The sequence below is a fragment of the Oncorhynchus clarkii genome, chromosome 4 (genome assembly GCF_045791955.1).
Source record: "Oncorhynchus clarkii lewisi isolate Uvic-CL-2024 chromosome 4, UVic_Ocla_1.0, whole genome shotgun sequence".
In the NCBI taxonomy this organism is placed as follows: domain Eukaryota; kingdom Metazoa; phylum Chordata; class Actinopteri; order Salmoniformes; family Salmonidae; genus Oncorhynchus; species Oncorhynchus clarkii.
Window position 1 is genome coordinate 74,521,856 of NC_092150.1, and position 27,350 is coordinate 74,549,205.

The 27,350-nt window shown below is 46.4% G+C and overlaps 1 protein-coding gene across 1 annotated transcript in view; it reads right to left on the reverse strand.

The window, feature by feature from the left end:
• Positions 1-387: 387 nt before the first annotated feature.
• Positions 388-27,350, reverse strand: part of LOC139407278 (forkhead box O3b) — a 76,228-nt gene continuing 49,265 nt past the window's right edge. Inside the window, exons 2-3 of the mRNA XM_071150918.1 lie at positions 8,295-9,770; positions 388-4,227 (exon numbers count right to left, since the gene is read on the reverse strand). Coding sequence (XP_071007019.1) covers positions 8,328-9,770 — 1,443 coding nt within the window. The 3' untranslated portion in view covers positions 388-4,227; positions 8,295-8,327. The remainder of the gene's footprint in view (positions 4,228-8,294; positions 9,771-27,350) is intronic.

The window sequence follows — 27,350 nt, forward strand, 5'->3', positions numbered from 1 at the left end:
GTGGTAAATCTATATAGTCTGTCAGAAGGCCTATCACATTACATTTTCCCTCCAACCGCATGGGCTTAGACAGGTGGTGAAATAGTATTCAGGCTGTCAAAACAACAAAGTAAGCTGAATAAGACAAAACATGTATGAAGTCATTTATAATATTACTTCTGATATAAATGAAGGAACTATTCATAACCAATCAACTTTATGACCTATTCCTTCTGCTTTTCTGCTTTCTAATTTCCTATTTTCATCCATCTTGAAAAACCAACAGGTGGCACATTCACATATACTGTAGTTGTACATTTTCTGAAAAACCTCTATAATCATTTGTGCATTTTCAGTAAACCCAGAACATGTCAGAAATACACTGAGCACTGGAACCAGGAGAGAGTGTGGAGTTTCACCAAGCTTTATTTACATGCGCACCATTTCTTATACAAACTAGATTACAATTCAAAATGGAATACACAGGAAAAATACCCACTAACATCAACATCGTCGAGAAGAAGCGAGGTTACTACAGAGGTCAAAGAGCAGAGGGCATAGGTGACAGGAGAGCAGGTGGGGGACGGGGCTAACGAGGGGTGTAAAGTTCTAGGATCGAGAAGAGCTTTGACATGGACACGGGGGCAGTTCTGTGCTGCTATTATGGGGCCAAAGGAGCCATCCAGTTTCCTCTAAACGCAGTAGTAAAGAATGCACCTATTCTGGGCTGACTGGGTTCTTCCATCCCTTCTCTGTCTGCCTGTACACTATAGACATGTTGAAATGCAGCGCTAATGGCATGATGGCTTTGGACTTCTCTCTTCCAGAGGGAAAGGTCAAATGCAGAGATGAGTCTATAGGGTAAGGTGCAGTGAAGAGCCATAGAAGACTCTTGGTTTGTTGGAAGTCACAGGTTCCAGAGACGGATGGGGTTAGAAGACGTCAAGCTTAGGGGATCTACTCTCCTGGCTGTGTGTACGGGGACTCATAGAGATTCTCATCATACCGAGTGAGCTGAGTGCACCACTGGTCTACAACTTTTAGTGCTATTAAGCACTCACAGATTTCCAAGAAAAACAAACATTTTGACTTTATTGTCTGATTACATTAAACTACATGACCAAAAAGTATGTGGACACCTGCTCATCCACCATCTCACTCCAAAATCATGGGCATTAATATTGAGTTGGTCCCCCTTTGCTGCCACAACAGCCTCCACTCTTCTGGGAAGGCTTTCCACTAGATGTCGGAACATTGCTGCAGGGACTTGCTTCCATTCAGCCACAAAAGCATTAGTGAGGTCGGGCACTGATTTTGGGCGATTAGGCCTGGCTCGGTATTCCAATTCATTCCAGGTGTTCGATGGGGTTGAGGTCAGGGGTCAGTGCAGTTCAGTCAAGTTCTTCCAAACCGATCTTGACAAACCATTTCTGTATGGACCTTGCTTTGTGCATGGGGGCATTGTCATGCTAAAACAGGAAAGGGCCTTCCCCAAACCGTTGTTGCTCCTAGACGTTTCCACTTTACAATAACAGCACTTACAGTTGACCCGGGGAAGCTCTAGCAGGGCAGAAATTTAACGAACTAACTTGTTGGAAAGGTTGCATCCACTAATGTGAAGGGGTGTTCACATACTTTTGTATATATAGTGTATTTTAGTGGTTATTTATACAGAACATTTGTATAATACCCGTATAAATGGTATTTATATGACAATGTTTTAGGTTGACAATAATTATGTTACACAATTATGCTGCAACAGCCATTCATTCCAATTTAAATCATTTGGATTTCTCTCTGACCAATATGGCTGCCATTTTCACCCCATTCTGAAACTATGAGGGTTCATCACATATCTCATTTAGTAATTTCATAGGATCTCTATGGGGTGGGGGCTGTCATGCCGTAAACCTCAGGTAACACTTCTACAGTTGATCATCTACCCAGCCATGCAAACACACTCCTCTGCCTCAACCTCTGGCTGACGGACAAACACACACACGTTTGTTCGTTTGTACACTATTTTACAGGATAGACAGGACGGGGCAACCCTCTGGATAAAGACCCCAGACACAGAAGGGGTACCAGAGGCCCAGACGCTGCTACAAGCATGGTTTCCTGGTTCTCTATCTGGTTCAGCAACAATGGCGTTACTAATATTAGCATAGCATCCACCCCCTTACCCAGCAAGTAATGTTCTGTTCTTTCTTCAACTCTACCTTCCGAGGTATCATAAAAAACCAAGGGTCAATTACTACATGAGTATATAAGGTCATAGAGTAAGTATATATATGCATTTCACACAGTTCATAATGCATAAATATATACATGCACACAGAGGGGGTGCTGTATGCTCCATGAAGGATAACGAAGGATAACATATCCTCGTGAGACAAAATCAATAAACGAGATCAATAAACGAGTCACACACACAAACACACACTCAGGAGATACAGGAGAGACCTGTTAGGAGCACCAGGCGTGTCTGTGAAGGGTGTGTGTGTGAGGGGTGTGTGTGTGCGCGTGTCATGAGTCCCACATGAGGAGAAAAAACTACAACGACATAAAAACAAACGACCGGACCGAGTGAAGAGTCAGCCTTCTCCTGATTTCTTTCTTCTCTTCCGCTTGAAAGGTCATACTTCACAGGTTACAAGTTTACAACACAAGCAATAGTTTTTTGCCAACATGTTGTTGTGTGTTCTGCCATGGAGATGGGACCTGGTGTAACGTTGGAACGGGCTAGCTCCCTCTTCCCCCTGAGTGATGGTATATGCATATAATAACACGCCCACAACGAAACAACAAGCAGAGCTAAAACACAAATCCCTGCTCTTATTTTTCGCTAAGTGTGTGTGTGATGTGTGTGTGTGTGTGTGTGTGTGTGTGTGTGTGTGTGTGTGTGTGTGTGTGTGTGTGTGTGTGTGTGTGTGTGTGTGTGTGTGTGTGTGTGTGTGTGTGTGTGTGTGTGTGTGTGTGTGTGTGTGTGGTGTTGTTGTTTTGGCTGCCAGCATCTCCTACATGTTGTTTCAAGTAATTTGGCAACATACACAGATAGCTTATCGTTTCACTCAATAAAAACAAAATGGCTGCCAGAGATGGAGGAGGCTAACTGTACAACCTCCCGGCCTCTCAGTGCCACCCTGCCGTTGCTACGACTACGGCTACAGCTCGGCGGGGTCCGCCGGGCCAGATAGGTAAAATGCACGGCTTACTAGGGCCTGGACTCAAACACTGTTTACATCATAGCACCAGTTATGGTGTGGAAATGTACACAATGCTAGGACATAGGTATTTATTTTGGCTACATATGCTGTACTACAACACGTTGACATACCCCACCAATTAACTAGAAAGAAGGTCTAAACTCCTCCTCCTCGGCTCTTCCTTTAAGTTGAAGCTTCCACTGTACTGTACACAGATCCATGACAGACTTCTTCTTCTTGTTTTTTTTCTATTTTTGTACATTTTTTTTTATATAAGGCATTTTAAAACCGTGACTAATCAATCAACCTCATGTAAAAGAAAAACAACGAAACACCAAAAACCTGAAATGCATGGCATTATTGTTTGACATCATCGGTGTGTGTGTAACGTGTGTGTGTTGTCGCTATTTTGAGTGCAGAAACTGTCTCATTCCTCTCTTTCATTTCATCAATAGTTTTTTTATACAACAACTGTGGTGCAGAAACAGTGATGATGGTAAAACAGGAATTTAAAAACAAACATTAAACATTTAAAATCACTGAGTGAAAACAGAGGAGGTTTTTCCAACATAACACATCCCAGAAACCACTGTATTAGATTTTACACCACATCACTTTTGTTTATCTTTTGTCATTTTCTTCCAGGAGCTACTTGTACACTACAACCTTGCTTGCCAAATGTCCTTGTTTCCCAAAAACCCTTCAAATAAACAAAACACAGCCCCTCTCGCTCTGTATCTTTACAATAGATTTTGTCCGACTGGTATTTGCTCAAAGGAAGATTGCATAATTCTGAGATGAGTTTGTTGTGATGATTTTAGATTGTTTGTTTGTTTTGCAGGGGTCTTTGAGGATCTGACGGTCACGTCTTGTGAGTCTGTGTACTTCAAATCATTCATGGTCCGTCAGAGTGAGAGAAAAGGTACATTTCTCTAGAGGAGGTCTTGTGTAAACAGAGGGTATTTATTCCATGTTGTGCTGATGGCAGGCTTGGCAAAAAGGATGCTTTGTGTCTGATCTTCTCTTGCTCTACAGTTTGTACCTGGAAAGAGAGAGATACAGGAACTGACATCAGGTCTGAGTGGATGAACTGTATCTGATAATCAGTAGCTGATTCAGTTAAAAACACACCACTCTTTCATAAATTACTGTCTAGTAACGATTAATATGCATTCCCTATTCACACATTCACACTCCCTCCCTCTCTCTCTCCCTCCCTCTCTGTCTCTCTCTCTCTCCCTCTCTCTCTCTGGCTCTCCCTCTCTCTGTCTCTCTCTCTCCCTCCCTCGCTGTCTCTCTCTCCCTCCCTCTCTGTCTCTCTCTCCCTCCCTCTCTGTCTGTCTCTCTCTCCCTCCCTCTCTGTCTCTCTCTCCCCCTCCCTCTTGGTCTCTCTCTCCCTCCCTCCCTCTCTGTCTTGCTCTCCCTCCCTCTCTGTCTCTCGCTCTCCCTCCCTCTCTGTCACTCTATATATATATATATATAAATATATATTTATATATAAAATATATATATATTTATATATAAATAAATGGTGGGACCAACAGCAATAATAATAGTAGTAGTGGACATGGGATTACCATTAACAACAACTATAACAACAATATTAATGAGAACAACAATCCATTAAAGCAATGGCAGTAGACCAGTGTCAACATGACTGAGAAGACACATGACATGGTACGAAAGACAAAACAAATGGGAAATATTATCGACATTACTTTGTACTTTTCACTGGCTGTCCCTCAGGTTGTGGCAGGAGGACACATATTTGGCTGCCAAAACTGCACATTTTGGCTTTTTACCTAATAAATATTAGATTTTTTCTTCATCTTTTATAGTTTCAAATTCTTTGTATTGAATTATAATTTTGGGAAAGAAATATTCTCTTAGGTCTGAGTATTTGTCAGAGTGTAATAGGAAATGCAGCTCTGTCTCTACCTTGGAGCAGAGTGAGCACAGCCTGTCCTCTCTGGGCAGCCAGGATTGTCTGTGACAACCCGTCTCTATAGCCAGACTGTGCTCACTGAGTCTGTACCTAGTCAATGTTTTCCTCAGTTTTCTATCAGTCACAGTGGTCAGATAGTCTGCCACCATGTACTGTATATTTAGTCCTAGATATGTGTAGTTTTTGGTGTGTTCTAATAGAACTGTGTCCAAATATAATTTATATTTGTCATCCTTATTTCCGGACCTTTTTTGGAATATCATTATATTTGTTTTTTTTAGGTTAACGGACAGAACTTGTGAAAACGATCTAGGTGCTGCTGTACAGTGCCTTGCGAAAGTATTCGGCCCCCTTGAACTTTGCGACCTTTTGCCACATTTCAGGCTTCAAACATAAATATATAAAACTGTATTTCTTTGTGAAGAATCAACAACAAGTGGGACACAATCATGAAGTGGAACGACATTTATTGGATATTTCAAACTTTTTTAACAAATCAAAAACTGAAATATTGGGCGTGCAAAATTATTCAGCCCCTTTACTTTCAGTGCAGCAAACTCTCTCCAGAAGTTCAGTGAGGATCTCTGAATGATCCAATGTTGACTTAAATGACTAATGATGATAAATACAATCCACCTGTGTGTAATCAAGTCTCCGTATAAATTCACCTGCACTGTGATAGTCTCAGAGGTCCGTTAAAAGCGCAGAGAGCATCATGAAGAACAAGGAACACACCAGGCAGGTCCGAGATACTGTTGTGAAGAAGTTTAAAGCCGGATTTGGATACAAAAAGATTTCCCAAGCTTTAAACATCCCAAGGAGCACTGTGCAAGCGATAATATTGAAATGGAAGGAGTATCAGACCACTGCAAATCTACCAAGACCTGGCCGTCCCAGTAAACTTTCAGCTCATACAAGGAGAAGACTGATCAGAGATGCAGCCAAGAGGCCCATGATCACTCTGGATGAACTGCAGAGATCTACAGCTGAGGTGGGAGACTCTGTCCATAGGACAACAATCAGTCGTATATTGCACAAATCTGGCCTTTATGGAAGAGTGGCAAGAAGAAAGCCATTTCTTAAAGATATCCATAAAAAGTGTCGTTTAAAGTTTGCCACAAGCCACCTGGGAGACACACCAAACATGTGGAAGAAGGTGCTCTGGTCAGATGAAACCAAAATTGAACATTTTGGCAACAATGCAAAACGTTATGTTTGGCGTAAAAGCAACACAGCTGAACACACCATCCCCACTGTCAAACATGGTGGTGGCAGCATCATGGTTTGGGCCTGCTTTTCTTCAGCAGGGACAGGGAAGATGGTTAAAATTGATGGGAAGATGGATGGAGCCAAATACAGGACCATTCTGGAAGAAGACCTGATGGAATCTGCAAAAGACCTGAGACTGGGACGGAGATTTGTCTTCCAACAAGACAATGATCCAAAACATAAAGCAAAATCTACAATGGAATGGTTCAAAAATAAACATATCCAGGTGTTAGAATGGCCAAGTCAAAGTCCAGACCTGAATCCAATCGAGAATCTGTGGAAAGAACTTAAAACTGCTGTTCACAAATGCTCTCCATCCAACCTCACTGAGCTCGAGCTGTTTTGCAAGGAGGAATGGGAAAAAATGTCAGTCTCTCGATGTGCAAAACTGATAGAGACATACCCCAAGCGACTTACAGCTGTAATCATAGCAAAAGGTGGCGCTACAAAGTATTAACTTAAGGGGGCTGAATAATTTTGCACGCCCAATTTTTCAGTTTTTGCTTTGTTAAAAAAGTTTGAAATATCCAATAAATGTCGTTCCACTTCATAATTGTGTCCCACTTGTTGTTGATTCTTCACAAAAAAATACAGTTTTATATCTTTATGTTTGAAGCCTGAAATGTGGCAAAAGGTCGCAAGTTCAAGGGGGCCGAATACTTTCGCAAGGCACTGTAACCCCTCTTTAGTGGGAGACAGCAGCACCAGGTCATCTGCGTACAGCAGACACTTGATTTCAGTGTTGTGTAGGGTGATACCAGGTGCTGTCGATTCTTCTAATGTTTTTGCCAATTCATTAATGTAGATGTTAAATAGTGTTGGACTTATTGGCCAGCCCTGTTTTTAGTGTACATTGATTTAATAAAATCATGTTTTCACTACAATACTACTTTCTATTAGTTTATAAAAAAAGACCTTCGTGCCAAATTGAATCAAATGCTTTCCTGAAATCTACAAAACACGAGTAGATTTTGCCTTGGTTTAAAAAAACATTTTTTTACTAGGCAAGTCAGTTAAGAACAAATTCTTATTTTCAATGACGGCCTAGGAACAGTGGGTTACCTGCCTGTTCAGGGGCAGAATGACAGATTTGTACCTTGTCAGCTCGGGGATTTGAACTTGCAACCTTTCAGTTACTAGTCCAACACTCTAACCACTAGGCTACCCTGTCGCCCCGTTTTACTTGTTTATCAATTAGAGTGTGGAGGGTGTAAATGTGGTCTATTGTACAATATTTTTTTTCTGCTCAGGACGTTATGTTCGTCAAGGAAATGATGTAGTCCGCTATTTATAATACTGCAGAGAATTTTCCCCAAGTTGCTGTTAACAGAAATTCCTCTGTAATTATTTGGGTAAAAATTTTCTCCATTTTTATTGATTGGTGTGATCAATCCCTGGTTCCAAATACCGGGGAAAATACCTGCAGTGAGGATAATGTTGAAGAGTTTGAGTATAGCCAATTTGAATTTGTGATCTGTATATTTGATCATTTCATTTAAAATACCATCAGCACCACAGGCATTTTTGGGTCTCTCTCTGTCTCCCTCTCTCTCTCTCTCTCTCTCTCTCCTCCCTCTCTGTCTCTGTCTCTCGCTCACCCTCCCCTCTGTCTCTGTCTCTGTCTCTCGCTCTCCCTCCCTCCCCCCTCTCTGTCTCTCTCTCTCCCTCCCTCTCTGTCTCTCTCTCCCTCCCTCTCTGTCTCTCTCTCCCTCCATCTCTGTCTCTCTCTCTCCCTCCCTCTCTGTCTCTCTCTCTCTCTCCCTCCCTCCCTCCCTCCCTCCCTGTCCCTCCCTCCCTCCCTCCCTCCCTCCCTCCCTCCCTCCCTCCCTCCCTCCCTCCCTCCCTCCCTCTGACACTAATAGAAGTCCCAGATGGACAGTGACATGGACACTGACCTGCTCTGCCCCCTCTAGGGTGTGGCCTTTCTTTCAGCCAGGGACCCAGCTCTGGGGTCCCTGCTTGGTGCTGGTAAAGCTGCCCAGGTTGGGTCCGTTCAGGTTGGTCAGGGAGTCAAAGTTAAAGTCCAGGCCATCTGCGTCCATCAGCTCGTTTCTGATGATGGACTCCATGTCACATTCCAGGCTCCCGTTAAACATGTCCAGGTCAAGGTCGGTAGGGAAGCGGTCAGGGCCTAGTGAGCAGATCCCACCGCTTCCACCAACGCTCCCGTTCAGGAAGAGGGACGAGTCAATCTGCATCATGGAGGAGCCGTTTGATCCAAGTCCCAGTGGAGAGTGCAGGAGCTGCTGCTTGGCGTTGGCCAGGCTGTTGGCCTCGTTGTTCAGGCTCGGACCCCCGTTCAGTGTCCTCAGGGAGCCCTGGTTGTGGTTGTGCAGGAGCACCCCCTGCCCTAACGCCGTGGTCCCAAATGTCATCATGGGGTCGCTGCGAAGAACAAAGCCTCGCCTGGAGTTCTGGGAGATAACAGCGGCGGCGCTGGCTTGTGACATCAGTGGGTCAGACTGGGTCATCATGACGTTGCTGTGGCTGTGGCCCTCTGAGCTGAGCAGATCCTGCAGGGTCTGGCTCCCGAAGCGGGAGATGCAGGAGAAGGACGTCTGCTTGTTCTCCTGGATGGTCTGCATGGGGGCGGGCCGCAGGGAGGAGCCCACTGTGAGGGGACCAAAGATGGAGTTACAGTAGCCACCGCCGCCTGCACCATTAGAGGGGGATGGAGTAGAGGGAGAGGTGGTTGGGGAGGAGGAGCCCAGTCCGGCAAGCTTGGTGCCAAAGCTGAGCCCGGAGGATCCTCTCTGGGTGGCTGGTCCAGTTGGGGTGGGGGCGATGTTATCCAGCAGCTCATCCATTAGGTCGTCCGTCAGCCCCTCGTTCAAGTTCATGGTGCCCGCCAGGTCTGCCAGGCGAGGCAGCTCTGTGGGCAGTCCCTTCCCATTGGGCGTGGGGGTGTTCCCAGGCGACAGTGCCTCGCCGGGACTGGAGTAGAGCATGGGCGATAGTGGCGGCTCATCGTCCAGCAGCTCGTCCAGCTCTGGGTTGGCCAGGATGGGTGAGAGGCGCCCACTCAGCGTGCTGGCGTTGGAGTTGGTGCGTGAGCGGAAGTCTGTCCAGGCGTCCAGCTCCTCACTGCTCCGTGATGTGGGGCTGCCCGGCCACTTGGAAAGCCCTGAGGGGCTGTCTCCGCCCCCCTCGCCGGCCACCACTGCCTGATGGGCCGCCTTCTTCTTGGCTGCGCGGCCGCGGGCAGACTTGGTGTACTTGTTGCTGTTGTCCATGGAGACAGCACGGCGCCGGGGGGCCTTCCCGCCCTTCCCTCCCTCCGGGTTTATCATCCACCAGGAACTCTTTCCCGTTCCCTCGTTCTGGACACGGATGAAACGACTGTGGAGGGAGAGGTTGTGCCGGATGGAGTTCTGTCAGAGAGAGGGAGAAGAAAGAGAGAAAGTTTGTTAGTCCACTGCAGTGCTCAAAATCTTACAATGTTATTAAGCAAACTATGCAAGTCCTCAGCAGAGTCTTCATATTCTTTTCATTCTCATATCAATGATTGTATGAATCATGATCATTAAGTCCAGGCACATTTATTTCTAAACCACCCATTAAGTTTGTAGTAGAGCAGAACTATACATTCTTTGGGACTAGTGTTCCTAGAAGACTAGAGTACCAAGCCCATTGCTTTGACTGTTCATTCACTGCTGAATGGACTGCCCCAGATAGCAACACATTAATAACATGCAGCAACAATTAGCATTGAAGTTCCTAGTGTAGTGTAGTGTGTGTGTGTGTGTGTGTGTGTGTGTGTGTGTGTGTGTGTGTGTGTGTGTGTGTGTGTGTGTGTGTGTGTGTGTGTGTGTGTGTGTGTGTGTGTGTGTGTGTGTGTGTGTGTGTGTGTGTGTGTGTGTGGTAGCCCAAGTTAATATTTCTTTCACTAATTGGTCAATCAAATCAGCTCTGAAAAAGAGCTCTATCATTAATCACATACACACACAAAGGGACCCCTGTCAAGGCTTTGCGTAACAGGCATGTTTTGAAGTGTGTGTGTGGCAGGGGGATTGTGAGTCATCGCTGGTGTGTATTGATCTGAGACGAGCTCCTTCATGTTCAGAGCAGAGCGGGGAGGCACACAGTAGGGGACCGGACAACACACACACACACACACACACACACACACACACACACACACACACACACACACACACACACACACACACACACACACACACACACACACACACAGGGCAGGCAGGTAGCACTTATTCATCAACAAATACTCAATTGGTTTGTTTATATAACAGGGATGTGCCTGAATAATACCCCAGCATTGTCAGATGAAAACCTGACTAGAGTGCAGCGCAGGGACTAGAGATTGTCATTATTACAAGTGGGTTGACTTGTTGTGAGGACGCAATGAAATCATTAAGGAAGCAAGAGGGACTTGTCGTGATCATGAGGATAATGAGTTTTAGTTAGAGTATACAGTAGCAGAGGGAAACGTAGTAAAGTTTTACCCAACAATCTGCTGCTCTGATCCAGCAGGTGTTTCTGTATTCACATCAGATCTAATGATGTTTGAAGCTGTTGTTTTCTAACTCCTGATTGGATCTAGAGTGCCATTAACCTCAGCTATGTGATCCTGAGTGGAAAAGTTGGTAAGAATGTGGTGCTAGCAATTCCAGGGTCGTGGGTTCGATTCCTGCTGGAGGCATACTATTGTTTGTTTATTGAAGTCTATAGGAACCTCACAGTACAATAGAAAGCAGGTCAGGACTTTCCAGTTATCTCATTACTGGATGTGAGAGATGAAGTTTATGATTGCATAATGCCCTCAGTCCAATTAAAGGCACTATACTACCATACTACTCCCAGACCACTCACATACATGTCCATCTGGCCACACACACAAGATAACACCCATCTATCTGCAGCCATCTGGATGCTTCAGCTGACATGCTTTCATATACCACGGCCCGTTTATGGGAGTAAGGAATTACCTCTCTCTCTCTTTCCTATCATCACGAGAGGAAAGAAATCATGATTTTCTTGCCACTCATAAACAGACATGGGAAGATTGTGCAAGAACAAACCTCCAGACTAGTCTATTGATTACATCCTCTGCCCACAGGATGAATGGACATAACTACTTAATGATGTGTGTTATACACTCCTCCACAAACAGTAGGTTTTCCACCTGTTTCAACACACATAAATCAGTAGGCCATTTAACTGATTATACACAGGGATGCAGCCCAAAAGAACTGAACACATTGAGGTACTGCAATGGATGTCCATCCATCCCTCGTTATATGTTCCAGTTGCTTTCCAAACATATATTTTTCTATGGTCCTGAGGGAGACTCGCATATCCACAGATATAAAACAACCCAACCAGCTTCTAAAACAAATTCATTTTTATCTGTGTGTTTTATCTCCACCCCGAAACAGAACAGATTCTTGGGTTTGAATCAGAGAGACAAAGTCGTTTGGGTTTTTGTAGGAATCACATTTGATTTCTTTCAACCAGTCTCGCTTTTCCCTTCCTCTGTTACAGTACATTGACAACGTGGATTGGATTGCTATTCTGTTCGGAGAAGGCTCCATCAGTCAAGCCTTGAGGTTGTGTGTATCTGTGGTTGTGTGTGAGCACAGCAGTGGTATTGGCTGAAGGATAGGCTTCTGTCTTCCGAGCTACACTGAACCTGTGACGTTGAGTGTGTGTGTGTGTGTGTGTGTGTGTGTGTGTGTGTGTGTGTGTGTGTGTGTACGTGTGTGCGTGTGTGCGTGTGTGCGTGTGTGTGTGTGTGTACGTGTGTACGTGTGTACGTGTGTGTACGTGTGTGTGTGTGTGTGTGTGCATGCTTGCCTGCCTTGCTGTATTTACATGCAAATGAGTTCTTGAAAACGTGTTTGTTTACAGAGACAGCCAGTCAGCCAGTCAGTCAGCCAGTCAGCCACACAGCCAGTCAGCCAGTCAGCCAGTCAGTCAGCCACCCAGCCAGTCAGCCACCCAGCCAGCCAGCCACACAGTCAGTCAGCCACCCAGCCAGACAGCCACCCAGCCAGTCAGCCACACAGTCAGCCAGCCAGTCAGCCACCCAGCCAGTCAGCCACCCAGCCAGCCAGTGAGCCACCCAGCCAGTCAGCCACACAGCTAGTCAGCCACCCAGCCACACAGCCACCCAGCCACACAGCTAGTCAGCTACACAGCCAGTCAGCCACCCAGCCACCCAGCCAGTCAGCCACACAGCCAGTCAGCCACACAGCCACCCAGCCAGCCAGCCACCCAGCCAGCCAGCCACACACCCACACAGCCAGTCAGCCACACAGCCAGTCAGCCACACAGCCAGTCAGCCACACAGCCAGTCAGCCACACAGCCACCCAGCCAGTCAGCCACCCAGCCACACAGCCACCCAGCCACACAGCCACCTAGCCAGTCAGCCACCCAGCCAGTCAGCCACACAGCCACCCAGCCAGTCAGCCACACAGCCAGCCAGCCACCCAGCCAGCCAGCCAGCCAGCCACCCAGCCAGTCAGCCACCCAGCCAGTCAGCCAGTCAGCCACCCAGCCAGTCAGCCAGCCAGCCTGCCAGTCAGCCACCCAGCCAGTCAGCCACACAGCCAGTCAGCCACACAGCCAGTCAGCCACCCAGCCACCCAGCCAGTCAGCCACCCAGCCACACAGCCAGTCAGCCAACCAGCCAGTCAGCCACCCAGCCAGTCAGTATCTCCAGAGGCATGACATGGCTGCATTATTACAGCAACTAAAGAACAACAGCACCAGAACGAACATGCACACTCTCACTGTCTGTCAAACTGTCTGTCTCTGTCAAACTGTCACTGTCTGTCAAACTGTCTGTCTCTGTCACACTGTCACTGTCTGTCAAACTGTCTGTCTCTGTCAAACTGTCTGTTTCTGTCACACTGTCACTGTCTGTCAAACTGTCTGTCTCTGTCACACTGTCTGTCAAACTGTCTGTCTCTGTCAAACTGTCTGTCTCTGTCACACTGTCACTGTCTGTCAAACTGTCTGTCTCTGTCACACTGTCACTGTCTGTCAAACTGTCTGTCTCTGTCACACTGTCACTGTCTGTCAAACTGTCTGTCTCTGTCACACTGTCACTGTCTGTCAAACTGTCTGTCTCTGTCACACTCTCACTGTCTGCCAAACTGTCTGTCTCTGTCACACTGTCACTGTCTGCCAAACTGTCTGTCTCTGTCACACTGTCTGTCTCTGTCACACTGTCTGTCTCTGTCACACTCTCACTGCCTGTCAAACTGTCTGTCTCTGTCACACTGTCTGTCTCTGTCAAACTGTCTGTCTCTGTCACACTGTCTGTCTCTGTCACACTCTCACTGTCTGTCAAACTGTCTGTCTCTGTCACACTTTCACTGTCTGTCAAACTGTCTGTCTCTGTCACACGGTCTGTCTCTGTCACACTGTCTGTCTCTGTCACACTGTCTGTCTCTGTCACACTCTCACTGTCTGTCAAACTGTCTGTCTCTGTCAAACTGTCTGTCTCTGTCACACTTTCACTGTCTGTCAAACTGTCTGTCTCTGTCACACTGTCTGTCTCTGTCACACTCTCACTGTCTGTCAAACTGTCTGTCTCTGTCACACTTTCACTGTCTGTCAAACTGTCTGTCTCTGTCACACTGTCTGTCTCTGTCACACTGTCACTGTCTGTCAAACTGTCTGTCTCTGTCACACTGTCTGTCAAACTGTCTGTCTCTGTCAAACTGTCTGTCTCTGTCACACTGTCACTGTCTGTCAAACTGTCTGTCTCTGTCACACTGTCACTGTCTGTCAAACTGTCTGTCTCTGTCACACTCTCACTGTCTGCCAAACTGTCTGTCTCTGTCACACTGTCACTGTCTGCCAAACTGTCTGTCTCTGTCACACTGTCTGTCTCTGTCACACTGTCTGTCTCTGTCACACTCTCACTGTCTGTCAAACTGTCTGTCTCTGTCACACTTTCACTGTCTGTCAAACTGTCTGTCTCTGTCACACTGTCTGTCTCTGTCACACTGTCTGTCTCTGTCACACTGTCTGTCTCTGTCACACTCTCACTGTCTGTCAAACTGTCTGTCTCTGTCAAACTGTCTGTCTCTGTCACACTTTCACTGTCTGTCAAACTGTCTGTCTCTGTCAAACTGCCTGTCTCTGTCAAACTGTCACACTGTCTGTCAAACTGTCTGTCTCTGTCAAACTGTCTGTCTCTGTCACACTGTCACTGTCTGTCAAACTGTCTGTCTCTGTCACACTGTCACTGTCTCTGTCAAACTGTCACTGTCTGTCAAACTGTCTGTCTCTGTCACACTGTCTGTCAAACTGTCTGTCTCTGTCAAACTGTCTGTCTCTGTCACACTGTCACTGTCTGTCAAACTGTCTGTCTCTGTCAAACTGTCTGTCTCTGTCAAACTGTCTGTCTCTGTCACACTGTCTGTCTCTGTCACACTCTCACTGTCTGTCAAACTGTCTGTCTCTGTCACACTTTCACTGTCTGTCAAACTGTCTGTCTCTGTCACACTGTCTGTCTCTGTCACACTGTCACTGTCTGTCAAACTGTCTGTCTCTGTCACACTGTCTGTCAAACTGTCTGTCTCTGTCAAACTGTCTGTCTCTGTCACACTGTCACTGTCTGTCAAACTGTCTGTCTCTGTCACACTGTCACTGTCTGTCAAACTGTCTGTCTCTGTCACACTGTCACTGTCTGTCAAACTGTCTGTCTCTGTCACACTGTCACTGTCTGTCAAACTGTCTGTCTCTGTCACACTCTCACTGTCTGCCAAACTGTCTGTCTCTGTCACACTGTCACTGTCTGCCAAACTGTCTGTCTCTGTCACACTGTCTGTCTCTGTCACACTGTCTGTCTCTGTCACACTTTCACTGTCTGTCAAACTGTCTGTCTCTGTCACACTTTCACTGTCTGTCAAACTGTCTCTCACTGTCTCACTCTCACTGTCTGTCAAACATTCTGTCTCTGTCAAACTGTCTGTCTCTGTCACACTTTCACTGTCTGTCAAACTGTCTGTCTCTGTCAAACTGTCTGTCTCTGTCACACTGTCTGTCTCTGTCACACTCTCACTGTCTGTCAAACTGTCTGTCTCTGTCACACTTTCACTGTCTGTCAAACTGTCTGTCTCTGTCACACTGTCTGTCTCTGTCACACTCTCACTGTCTGCCAAACTGTCTGTCTCTGTCACACTGTCTGTCTCTGTCACACTGTCTGTCTCTGTCACACTCTCACTGTCTGCCAAACTGTCTGTCTCTGTCACACTGTCTGTCTCTGTCAAACTGTCTGTCTCTGTCAAACTGTCTGTCTCTGTCAAACTGTATGTCTCTGTCACACTGTCTGTCTCTGTCACACTGTCTGTCTCTGTCACACTGTCTGTCTCTGTCACACTGTCTGTCTCTGTCAAACAGTCTGTCTCTGTCAAACTGTCTGTCTCTGTCACACTGTCTGTCTCTGGCAAACTGTCTGTCTGTCACATTGTCTGTTTCTGTCACACTGTCTGTCTCTGTCACACTCTCACTGTCTGTCAAACTGTCTGTCTCTGTCACACTGTCTGTCTCTGTCAAACTGTCTGTCTCTGTCAAACTGTCTGTCTCTGTCACACTGTCTGTCTCTGTCAAACTGTCTATTTCTGTCACACTGTCTGTCTCTGTCACACTGTCTGTCTCTGTCACACTGTCCGTCTCTGTCACACTGTCTGTCTCTCTGTCACACTGTCTGTCTCTGTCACACTGTCCGTCTCTGTCACACTGTCTGTCTCTGTCACACTCTCACTGTCTGTCAAACTGTCTGTCTCTGTCACACTTTCACTGTCTGTCAAACTGTCTGTCTCTGTCACACTGTCTGTCTCTGTCACACTCTCACTGTCTGCCAAACTGTCTGTCTCTGTCACACTGTCTGTCTCTGTCACACTGTCTGTCTCTGTCACACTCTCACTGTCTGCCAAACTGTCTGTCTCTGTCACACTGTCTGTCTCTGTCAAACTGTCTGTCTCTGTCAAACTGTCTGTCTCTGTCAAACTGTCTGTCTCTGTCACACTGTCTGTCTCTGTCACACTGTCTGTCTCTGTCACACTGTCTGTCTCTGTCACACTGTCTGTCTCTGTCAAACAGTCTGTCTCTGTCAAACTGTCTGTCTCTGTCACACTGTCTGTCTCTGGCAAACTGTCTGTCTGTCACATTGTCTGTTTCTGTCACACTGTCTGTCTCTGTCACACTCTCACTGTCTGTCAAACTGTCTGTCTCTGTCACACTGTCTGTCTCTGTCAAACTGTCTGTCTCTGTCAAACTGTCTGTCTCTGTCACATTGTCTGTCTCTCTGTCTCTGTCAAACTGCCTGTCTCTGTCACACTGTCTGTCTCTCTGTCTCTGTCACACTGTCTGTCTCTGTCAAACTGTCTGTCTCTGTCACACTGTCTGTCTCTGTCAAACTGTCTATTTCTGTCACACTGTCTGTCTCTGTCACACTGTCTGTCTCTGTCACACTGTCCGTCTCTGTCACACTGTCTGTCTCTCTGTCACACTGTCTGTCTCTGTCAAACTGTCCGTCTCTGTCACACTGTCTGTCTCTCTGTCACACTGTCTGTCTCTGTCAAACTGTCTGTCTCTGTCAAACTGTCTGTCTCTGTCACACTGTCTGTCTCTGTCAAACTGTCTGTCTCTGTCACACTGTCTGTCTCTGTCAAACTGTCTGTCTCTGTCACACTGTCTGTCTCTGTCACACTGTCTGTCTCTGTCACACTGTCTGTCTGTCACATTGTCTGTTTCTGTCACACTGTCTGTCTCTGTCACACTCTCACTGTCTGTCAAACTGTCTGTCTCTGTCACACTGTCTGTCTCTGTCAAACTGTCTGTCTCTGTCAAACTGTCTGTCTCTGTCACATTGTCTGTCTCTCTTTCTCTGTCAAACTGCCTGTCTCTGTCACACTGTCTGTCTCTCTGTCTCTGTCACACTGTCTGTCTCTGTCAAACTGTCTGTCTCTGTCACACTGTCTGTCTCTGTCACACTGTCTGTCTCTGTCAAACTGTCTGTCTCTGTCAAACTGTCTGTCTCTGTCACATTGTCTGTCTCTCTGTCTCTGTCAAACTGCCTGTCTCTGTCACACTGTCTGTCTCTCTGTCTCTGTCACACTGTCTGTCTCTGTCAAACTGTCTGTCTCTGTCACACTGTCTGTCTCTGTCAAACTGTCTATTTCTGTCACACTGTCTGTCTCTGTCACACTGTCTGTCTCTGTCACACTGTCTGTCTCTCTGTCACACTGTCTGTCTCTGTCAAACTGTCCGTCTCTGTCACACTGTCTGTCTCTCTGTCACACTGTCTGTCTCTGTCAAACTGTCCGTCTCTGTCAAACTGTCTGTCTCTGTCACACTGTCTGTCTCTGTCAAACTGTCTGTCTCTGTCAAACTGTCTGTCTCTGTCACACTGTCTGTCTCTGTCACACTGTCTGTCTCTGTCACACTGTCTGTCTCTGTCACACTGTCTGTCTCTGTCAAACAGTCTGTCTCTGTCAAACTGTCTGTCTCTGTCACACTGTCTGTCTCTGGCAAACTGTCTGTCTGTCACATTGTCTGTTTCTGTCACACTGTCTGTCTCTGTCACACTCTCACTGTCTGTCAAACTGTCTGTCTCTGTCACACTGTCTGTCTCTGTCAAACTGTCTGTCTCTGTCAAACTGTCTGTCTCTGTCACATTGTCTGTCTCTCTGTCTCTGTCAAACTGTCTGTCTCTGTCACACTCTCACTGTCTGTCAAACTGTCTGTCTCTGTCACACTTTCACTGTCTGTCAAACTGTCTGTCTCTGTCACACTGTCTGTCTCTGTCACACTGTCTGTCTCTGTCACACTGTCTGTCTCTGTCACACTCTCACTGTCTGTCAAACTGTCTGTCTCTGTCAAACTGTCTGTCTCTGTCACACTTTCACTGTCTGTCAAACTGTCTGTCTCTGTCAAACTGTCTGTCTCTGTCAAACTGTCTGTCTCTGTCACACTGTCTGTCTCTGTCACACTCTCACTGTCTGTCAAACTGTCTGTCTCTGTCACACTTTCACTGTCTGTCAAACTGTCTGTCTCTGTCACACTGTCTGTCTCTGTCACACTCTCACTGTCTGCCAAACTGTCTGTCTCTGTCACACTGTCTGTCTCTGTCACACTGTCTGTCTCTGTCACACTCTCACTGTCTGCCAAACTGTCTGTCTCTGTCACACTGTCTGTCTCTGTCAAACTGTCTGTCTCTGTCAAACTGTCTGTCTCTGTCAAACTGTCTGTCTCTGTCACACTGTCTGTCTCTGTCACACTGTCTGTCTCTGTCACACTGTCTGTCTCTGTCAAACAGTCTGTCTCTGTCAAACTGTCTGTCTCTGTCACACTGTCTGTCTCTGGCAAACTGTCTGTCTGTCACATTGTCTGTTTCTGTCACACTGTCTGTCTCTGTCACACTCTCACTGTCTGTCAAACTGTCTGTCTCTGTCACACTGTCTGTCTCTGTCAAACTGTCTGTCTCTGTCAAACTGTCTGTCTCTGTCACATTGTCTGTCTCTCTGTCTCTGTCAAACTGCCTGTCTCTGTCACACTGTCCTGTCTCTGTCACACTGTCTGTCTCTGTCTGTCTGTCTCTGTCACACTGTCTGTCTGTCTGTCACACTGTCTGTCTCTGTCACTGTCTGTCTCTGTCACACTGTCTGTCTCTGTCAAACTGTCCGTATGTCCGTCTGTCACACTGTCTGTCTGTCTGTCACACTGTCTGTCTCTGTCAAACTGTCCGTCTCTGTCACACTGTCTCACACTGTCTGTCTCTGTCACACACTGTCTGTCTCTGTCACACTGTCTGTCTCTGTCAAACTGTCTGTCTCTGTCAAACTGTCTGTCTCTGTCACACTGTCTGTCTCTGTCTCTGTCTCTGTCACACTGTCTGTCTCTGTCACACTGTCACACTGTCTGTCACACTGTCTGTCTCTGTCACACTGTCTGTCACTGTCTGTCAAACTGTCTGTCTCTGTCACACTTTCACTGTCTGTCAAACTGTCTGTCTCTGTCACACTGTCTGTCTCTGTCACACTCTCACTGTCTGCCAAACTGTCTGTCTCTGTCACACTGTCTGTCTCTGTCACACTGTCTGTCTCTGTCACACTCTCACTGTCTGCCAAACTGTCTGTCTCTGTCACACTGTCTGTCTCTGTCAAACTGTCTGTCTCTGTCAAACTGTCTGTCTCTGTCAAACTGTCTGTCTCTGTCACACTGTCTGTCTCTGTCACACTGTCTGTCTCTGTCAAACAGTCTGTCTCTGTCAAACTGTCTGTCTCTGTCAAACTGTCTGTCTCTGTCACACTGTCTGTCTCTGGCAAACTGTCTGTCTGTCACATTGTCTGTTTCTGTCACACTGTCTGTCTCTGTCACACTCTCACTGTCTGTCAAACTGTCTGTCTCTGTCACACTGTCTGTCTCTGTCAAACTGTCTGTCTCTGTCACAACTGTCTGTCTCTGTCACTGTCTGTCTCTGTCACATTGTCTGTCTCTCTGTCTCTGTCAAACTGTCTGTCTGTCTCTGTCACACTGTCTGTCTCTGTCAAACTGTCTGTCTCTGTCACACTGTCTGTCTCTGTCAAACTGTCTATTTCTGTCACACTGTCTGTCTCTGTCACACTGTCTGTCTCTGTCACACTGTCCGTCTCTGTCACACTGTCTGTCTCTCTGTCACACTGTCTGTCTCTGTCAAACTGTCCGTCTCTGTCACACTGTCTGTCTCTCTGTCACACTGTCTGTCTCTGTCAAACTGTCCGTCTCTGTCAAACTGTCCGTCTCTGTCACACTGTCCGTCTCTGTCACACTGTCTGTCTCTGTCACACTGTCTGTCTCTGTCACACTGTCTGTCTCTGTCAAACTGTCCGTCTCTGTCACACTGTCTGTCTCTGTCACACTGTCTGTCTCTGTCAAACTGTCCGTCTCTGTCACACTGTCTGTCTCTGTCACACTGTCTGTCTCTGTCAAACTGTCTGTCTCTGTCAAACTGTCTGTCTCTGTCACACTGTCTGTCTCTGTCAAACTGTCTGTCTCTGTCACATTGTCTGTGTCTCTGTCACACTGTCTGTCTGTCTCTGTCACACTCTCACTGTCTGTCACACTGTCTGTCTCTGTCAAACTGTCTGTCTCTGTCACACTGTCTGTCTCTGTCAAACTGTCTGTCTCTGTCACACTGTCTGTCTCTGGCAAACTGTCTGTCTCTGTCACACTGTCTGTCTTCAGCTGTTATGAGAATTAAAGAAAACAGCTAAATACATCAAATTATAAATAGGGGAGATAACATCCATGTAGGGAGAAAGAGGGAGAGGGAGCGAGGGAGGGAGGGAGAGAGAGAGAAAGAGGGAGAGTGAGCGAGGGAGGGAGGGAGAGAGAGAGAAAGAGGGAGAGTGAGCGAGGGAGGGAGGGGGAGAGAGAGAAAGAGGGAGAGTGAGCGAGGGAGGGAGGGAGAGAGAACAGGAGTTTGAGAGAAAAGAAGGGAGGAAAAGAAAGGGAACAGAGTGAATGGAGTCTGCAGTTCTCTCCCCCTGTAAATATATACTGTACCTGTCAGCTACTGACTCTTCAGACATTCCCCCTTCCTCCCTTGCTTTCTCCACTCCTCCCTTGCTTTCTCCACTCCTCCCTCGCTTTCTGCACTCCTCCCTCACTTTCTCCACTCTTTCCTCACTTTCTGCACTCCTCCCTCACTTTCTCCAATCTTCCCTCACTTTCTCCACTCTTCCCTCACTTTCTCCACTCTTCCCTCACTTTCTCCACTCTTCCCTCACTTTCTCCACTCTTCCCTCACTTTCTCCACTCTTCCCTCACTTTCTCCACACCTCTCTAACTTTCTCCACTTTTCCCTCACTTTCTCCACTCTTCCCTCACATGCTCCACTCCTCTCTCACTTTCTCCACTCCTCTCTCACTTTCTCCACTCCTCTCTCACTTTCTCCACTCCTCTCTCACTTTCTCCACTCCTCTCTCACTTTCTCGACTCTTCTCTCACTTTCTCCACTCCTCTCTCACTTTCTCCACTCCTCTCTCACTTTTTCCACTCCTCCCTCGCTTTCTCCACTCTTCCCTCACTTTCTCCACTCCTCTCTAACTTTCTCCACTCCTCCCTCACTTTCTCCACTCTTCCCTCACTTTATCCACTCTTCCCTCACTTTCTCCACTCTTCCCTCACTTTCATCCACTCCTCTCTCACTTTTTCCACTCCTCCCTCGCTTTCTCCACTCTTCCCTCACTTTCTCCACTCCTCTCTAACTTTTTCCACTCCTCCCTCACTTTCTCCACTCTTCCCTTACACCAGGAACGCACAATCCCTCCATCAGTGCTCAGACTGTCCGCAATAGGCTGAGAGAGGCTGGACTGAGGGCTTGTAAGGCAGATCCTCACCAGACATCACCGGCAACAACGTCGCCTATGGGCACAAACCCACCGTCGCTAGATCAGACATGACTGGCAAAAAGTGCTCTTCTCTGACAAGTCGCGGTTTTGTCTCACCAGGGGTGATGGTCGGATTCGCGCATATCATCGAAGGAATAAGTGTTACACCGAGGCCTGTACTCTGGAGCGGAATCGATTTGGAGGTGGAGGGTCCGTCATGGTCTGGGGCGGTGTGTCACAGCATCATTGGACTGAGCTTGTTGTCATTGCAGGCAATCTCAGCGCTGTGCGTTACAGGGAAGACATTCTCCTCCCCCATTTGGTACCCTTCCTGCAGGCTCATCCTGACATTATCCTCCAGAATGACAATGCCACCAGCCATACTGCTCGTTCTGTGCGTGATTTCCTGCAAGACAGGAATGTCAGTGTTCTGCCAATGGCCAGCGAAGAGCCCAGATCTCAATCCAATTGAGCACATCTGGGACCTTTTGGATTGGAGGGTGAGGGCTAGGGCCATCTCCCCCAGAAAGGTCTGGGAACTTGCAGGTTCCTTGGTGGAAGAGTGGGGTAACATCTCACAGCAAGAACTGGCAAATCTGGTGCAGTCCATGAGGAGGAGATGCACTGCAGTACTTAATGCAGCTGGTGGCCACACCTGATACTGACTGTTACTTTGATTTTGACCCCCCCTTTGTTCAGGGACACATTATTCCATTTCTGTTAGTCACATGTCTGTGGAACTTGTTCAGTTTTATGTCTCAGTTGTTGAATCGTGTTTATGCTCATTCAAATATTTACACATGTTAAGTTTGCTGAAAATAAACGCAGTTGACAGTGAGAGGACATTTATTTTTTGGCTGAGTTTATGAACTAAACCAAGTACACAAATACACCCCTTCATCCCTACTACTGAGTACACATGTACACACAATGATAACAAACACTCATAGACTTGAACACACACACACACACAGCTCTCTACAATAGCTCCTCAGTTGTCATATCTTCCCAGGGATAGCTACACTGTTTTCCTCTCCTTCCCCGCCTGCACCGTAGCTAATGTTTAACTGACAGATTCTTGCACTTGTTTTTTTTCCTCTCTCCTCATCTCCTCTCTGATTCTCCCTCCTTTTCTGCCGTGCCCTCTCCACTTCACTCGTTTGAGAGAGAGCCTTCCCTATGCCCTTATACCTCACTGTCTCTAGCAAACACACCAGCTGTGTGTGTGTGTGTGTGTGTGTGTGTGTGTGTGTGTGTGTGTGTGTGTGTGTGTGTGTGTGTGTGTGTGTGTGTGTGTGTGTGGCCACACCAGCTGCAGCCAGAGTTCTGGAGCACAGAGGACTTTTTGTCCGTCAGCAGCATGTGGGAACAATTCTTCACTGTCAGCAACCACGCTAGGAATCCACACACACACACACACACACACACACACACACACACACACACACACACACATGCGCGCGCACACACAGGAGATCTACATTTTTATTAGGGTTGTGTAGGCGGGAGTTCACAGTGTGCATTTGCATTTGTATGTGCTTGTATAGGATGAGAGTGAGAGCTAATCTTTAATTAGAGTTGAAAAAGATAAACAGCGTATACCAGATTGACCAATCAGCCACCACTACAAAACCTCTACCACATATACACCATAGTGGATTACAGGATTAGTACCACAAACCTTCACTGCACTACCAGTACCACACTGGCACACTCTTACCCAACTACCAAGGACCCACAACAGGTTCGTCGTAATACTACCACAGTGCAATACTCTAGTAATACTGAGCTCTATCCACCACTAGGAGTTGGTTCACTGTGTTGCCAGGGTGTTTCATCACCCAGCTAAACCTTATATCACACTGTGTTCTGACAGGATAAACTTGGTCATTTTGGCCTTGTCTGTGGCCTGGAGGAAAGTGATGAGGGGTGTGCTCTGTGTTACACCCTTGTCCTGTCCCAATTCTCTCTGCCCCCCTCCAATATATCTACACCTCTCCTTTCCCCTATTCCAAATCTCTCTGCCCCACTCTAATATCTCTACACCTCCTCCATCCCCTGTTCCAAATCTCTCTGCCCCCCTCCAATATATCTCTACTCCAATATCTCTCTGCCCTCCTTCAATATCTCTCTTCCCCGATATCGCTCTACTCCAATATCGCTCTACTCCAATATCTCTCTACTCCAATATCTCTCTGCCCCCCTTCAATATCTCTCTACCCCAATATCTCTCTACTCCAATATCTCTCTACTCCAATATCTCTCTACCCCGATATCTCTCTACCCCGATATCTCTCTACCCCGATATCTCTCTACTCCAATATCTCTCTACTCCAATATCTCTCTACCCCAATATCTCTCTACTCCAATATCTCTCTACCCCAATATTTCTCTACTCCAATATCTCTCTACTCCAATATCGCGATTCATAGATAGAGATTCATAGATAGAAGGTAGAGAGAAAGAGAAAGAGAGGAGAGATTCATAGATAGAAGGTAGAGAGAAAGAGGGAGAGATTCATAAATAGAAGGTAGAGAGAAAGAGGGAGAGATTCAGATAGAAGGTAGAGAGAAAGAGAAAGAGGGAGAGATTCATAGATAGAAGGTAGAAAGAGGGTAGAAAGAGGGAGAGATTCATAGATAGAAGGTAGAGAGAGTAGAAAGAGGAGAGATTTATAGATAGAAGGTAGAGAGAAAGAGAAAGAGGGAGAGACTCATAGATAGAAGGTAGAGAGAAAGAGAAAGAGGGAGAGATTCATAGATAGAAGGTAGAGAGAGGGTAGAAAGAGGGAGAGATTCATAGATAGAAGTTAGAGAGAAAGAGAAAGAGGGAGAGACTCATAGATAGAAGGTAGAGATAGAGAAAGAGGGAGAGATTCATAGATAGAAGGTAGAGAGAAAGAGAAAGAGGAGAGATTTATAGATAGAAGGTAGAGAGAAAGAGAGAGGGAGAGATTCATAGATAGAAGGTAGAGAGAGTAGAAAGAGGGAGAGATTCATAGATTGAAGGTAGAAAGAGTAGAAAGAGGAAGAGATTCATAGATAGAAGGTAGGGAGAGGGTAGAAAGAGAGGAGAGACTCATAGATAGAAGGTAGAGAGAAAGAGAAAGAGGGAGAGACTCATAGATAGAAGGTAGAGAGAGGGTAGAAAGAGGGAGAGACTCATAGATAGAAGGTAGAAAGAGTAGAAAGAGGGAGAGATTAATAGATAGAAGGTGGAGAGAGGGAGAGACTCATAGATAGAAGGTAGAAAGAGGGTAGAAAGAGGGAGAGACTCATATATAGAAGGTAGGGAGAGGGTAGAAAGAGAGGAGAGACTCATAGATAGAAGGTAAAGAGAAAGAGAAAGAGGGAGAGACTCATAGATAGAAGGTAGAGAGAGGGTAGAAAGAGGGAGAGACTCATATATAGAAGGTAGGGAGAGTAGAAAGAGGGAGAGACTCATAGAAAGAAGGTAGAGAGAGGGTAGAAAGAGGGAGAGACTCATAGATAGAAGGTAGAAAGAGTAGAAAGAGGGAGAGATTAATAGATAGAAGGTAGGGAGAGGGTAGAAAGAGAGGAGAGACTCATAGATAGAAGGTAGAGAGAAAGAGAAAGAGGGAGAGACTCAGATAGAAGGTAGAGAGAGGGTAGAAAGAGGGAGAGACTCATATATAGAAGGTAGAGAGAGGGTAGAAAGAGGGAGAGATTCATAGATAGAAGGTAGAGAGAGAGTAGAAAGAGGGAGAGATTCATAGATAGAAGGTAGAGAGAGGGAGAGACTCATAGATAGAAGGTAGAAAGAGGGTAGAAAGAGGGAGAGACTCATATATAGAAGGTAGGGAGAGGGTAGAAAGAGAGGAGAGACTCATAGATAGAAGGTAGAGAGAAAGAGAAAGAGGGAGAGACTCATAGATAGAAGGTAGAGAGAGGGTAGAAAGAGGGAGAGATGCATATATAGAAGGTAGGGAGAGGGTAGAAAGAGAGGAGAGATTCATTGATAGAAGGTAGAGAGAGAGTAGAAAGAGGGAGAGATTCATAGATAGAAGGTAGAGAGAGGGAGAGACTCATAGATAGAAGGTAGAAAGAGGGAGAGACTCATAGATAGAAGGTAGAGAGAGGGAGAGACTCATAGATAGAAGGTAGAAAGAGGGAGAGACTCATAGACAGAAGGTAGAAAGAGGGAGAGACTCATTGATAGAAGGTAGAAAGAGGGAGAGACTCATAGATAGAAGGTAGAGAGAGTAGAAAGAGGGAGAGATTCATTGATAGAAGGTAGAGAGAGGGTAGAAAGAGGGAGAGACTCATAGATAGAAGGTAGAGAGATGGTAGAAAGAGGGAGAGAGGGCTAACTGCACATCTTTATATGAGGTGGTTTAGAAATAAACTCCAGACCAGACGCTGACAGAGAAGAGAGTTAGGACAGAGTTATTCATACTGTGACCCTCCACACACACTACACTCACACACCACTCCCGATTCCAGCTGCCCTGTTCTGGAGAGTGAATAGAACATTCCATTCCATTCAACCAAATGTACTCTTTCCGGCCAGGGCTGGGCGTCTTTCCATTTATCCATGTGTGTAAACTGGTCACTTTATTCTCTCTCTCTCCTTATAGAGCTGTCTTATTGCATAAGGAGGTGTGTTTTCCCAGTGGTCAATGTTGACATAAGACTCAGATTAGACATTGCCTCTGTCTCTCTCTCTCTCTCTCTCCTTATAGAGCAGTCATTACTGTCTTATTGTATAAGGAGGTGTGTTTTCCCAGTGCTCAATGTTGACGTAAGACTCAGATTAGACATTGCCTCTGTCTCTCTCTCTCTCTCTCTCTCTCTCTCTCTCTCTCTGTCCCTCTCTCTCCCTGTGTCTCTCTCTCTCTCTCTCTCTGTCCCCCTCTCTCTCTCTCTCTCTCTCTCTCTCTCTATGTCCCTCTCTCTCTGTGTCTCTCTCTCTCTCTGTCCCTCTCTCTCTCTCTGTCCCCCTCTCTCTCTGTCCCCCTCTCTCTCTCTCTGTCCCTCTCTCTCTCTGTCTCTCTCTCTATGTCTCTCTCTCTGTGTCTCTCTCTCTCTCTCTCTATGTCTCTATCTCTCTCTGTCTCTCTCTCTCTCTCTATGTCCCTCTCTCTCTGTGTCTCTCTCTCTCTGTCTCTCTCTCTCTCTCTGTGTCTCTCTCTCTCTATGTCTCTCTCTCTCTCTCCCTCTCTCTCTCTCTGTCCCTCTCTCTCTCTCTGTCTATCTCTCTCTCTCTCTCTCTCTCTATGTCCCTCTCTCTCTGTCTCTCTCTCTCTCTATGTCCATCTCTGTCTCTCTCTCTCTCTCTCTCTCTCTATGTCCCTCTCTCTCTCTGTCTCTCTCTATCTGTCTCTCTCGCTCTCAATTCAATTTAAAGGGCTTTATTGGCATGGGAAACCAAAGCCAAAGCAAGTGAAATAGATAACACCATACGTGAAATAAACAATAGAAAATGTACAGTAAACATGACACTCACAGAAGTTCCAAAATAATAAAGACATTTCAAATGTCATATTATGTCTATACACAGTGTTGTAATGATGTGCAAATAGTTCAAGTACAAAAGCGAAAATAAATAAACTATAGGTTGAATTTACAATGGTGTTT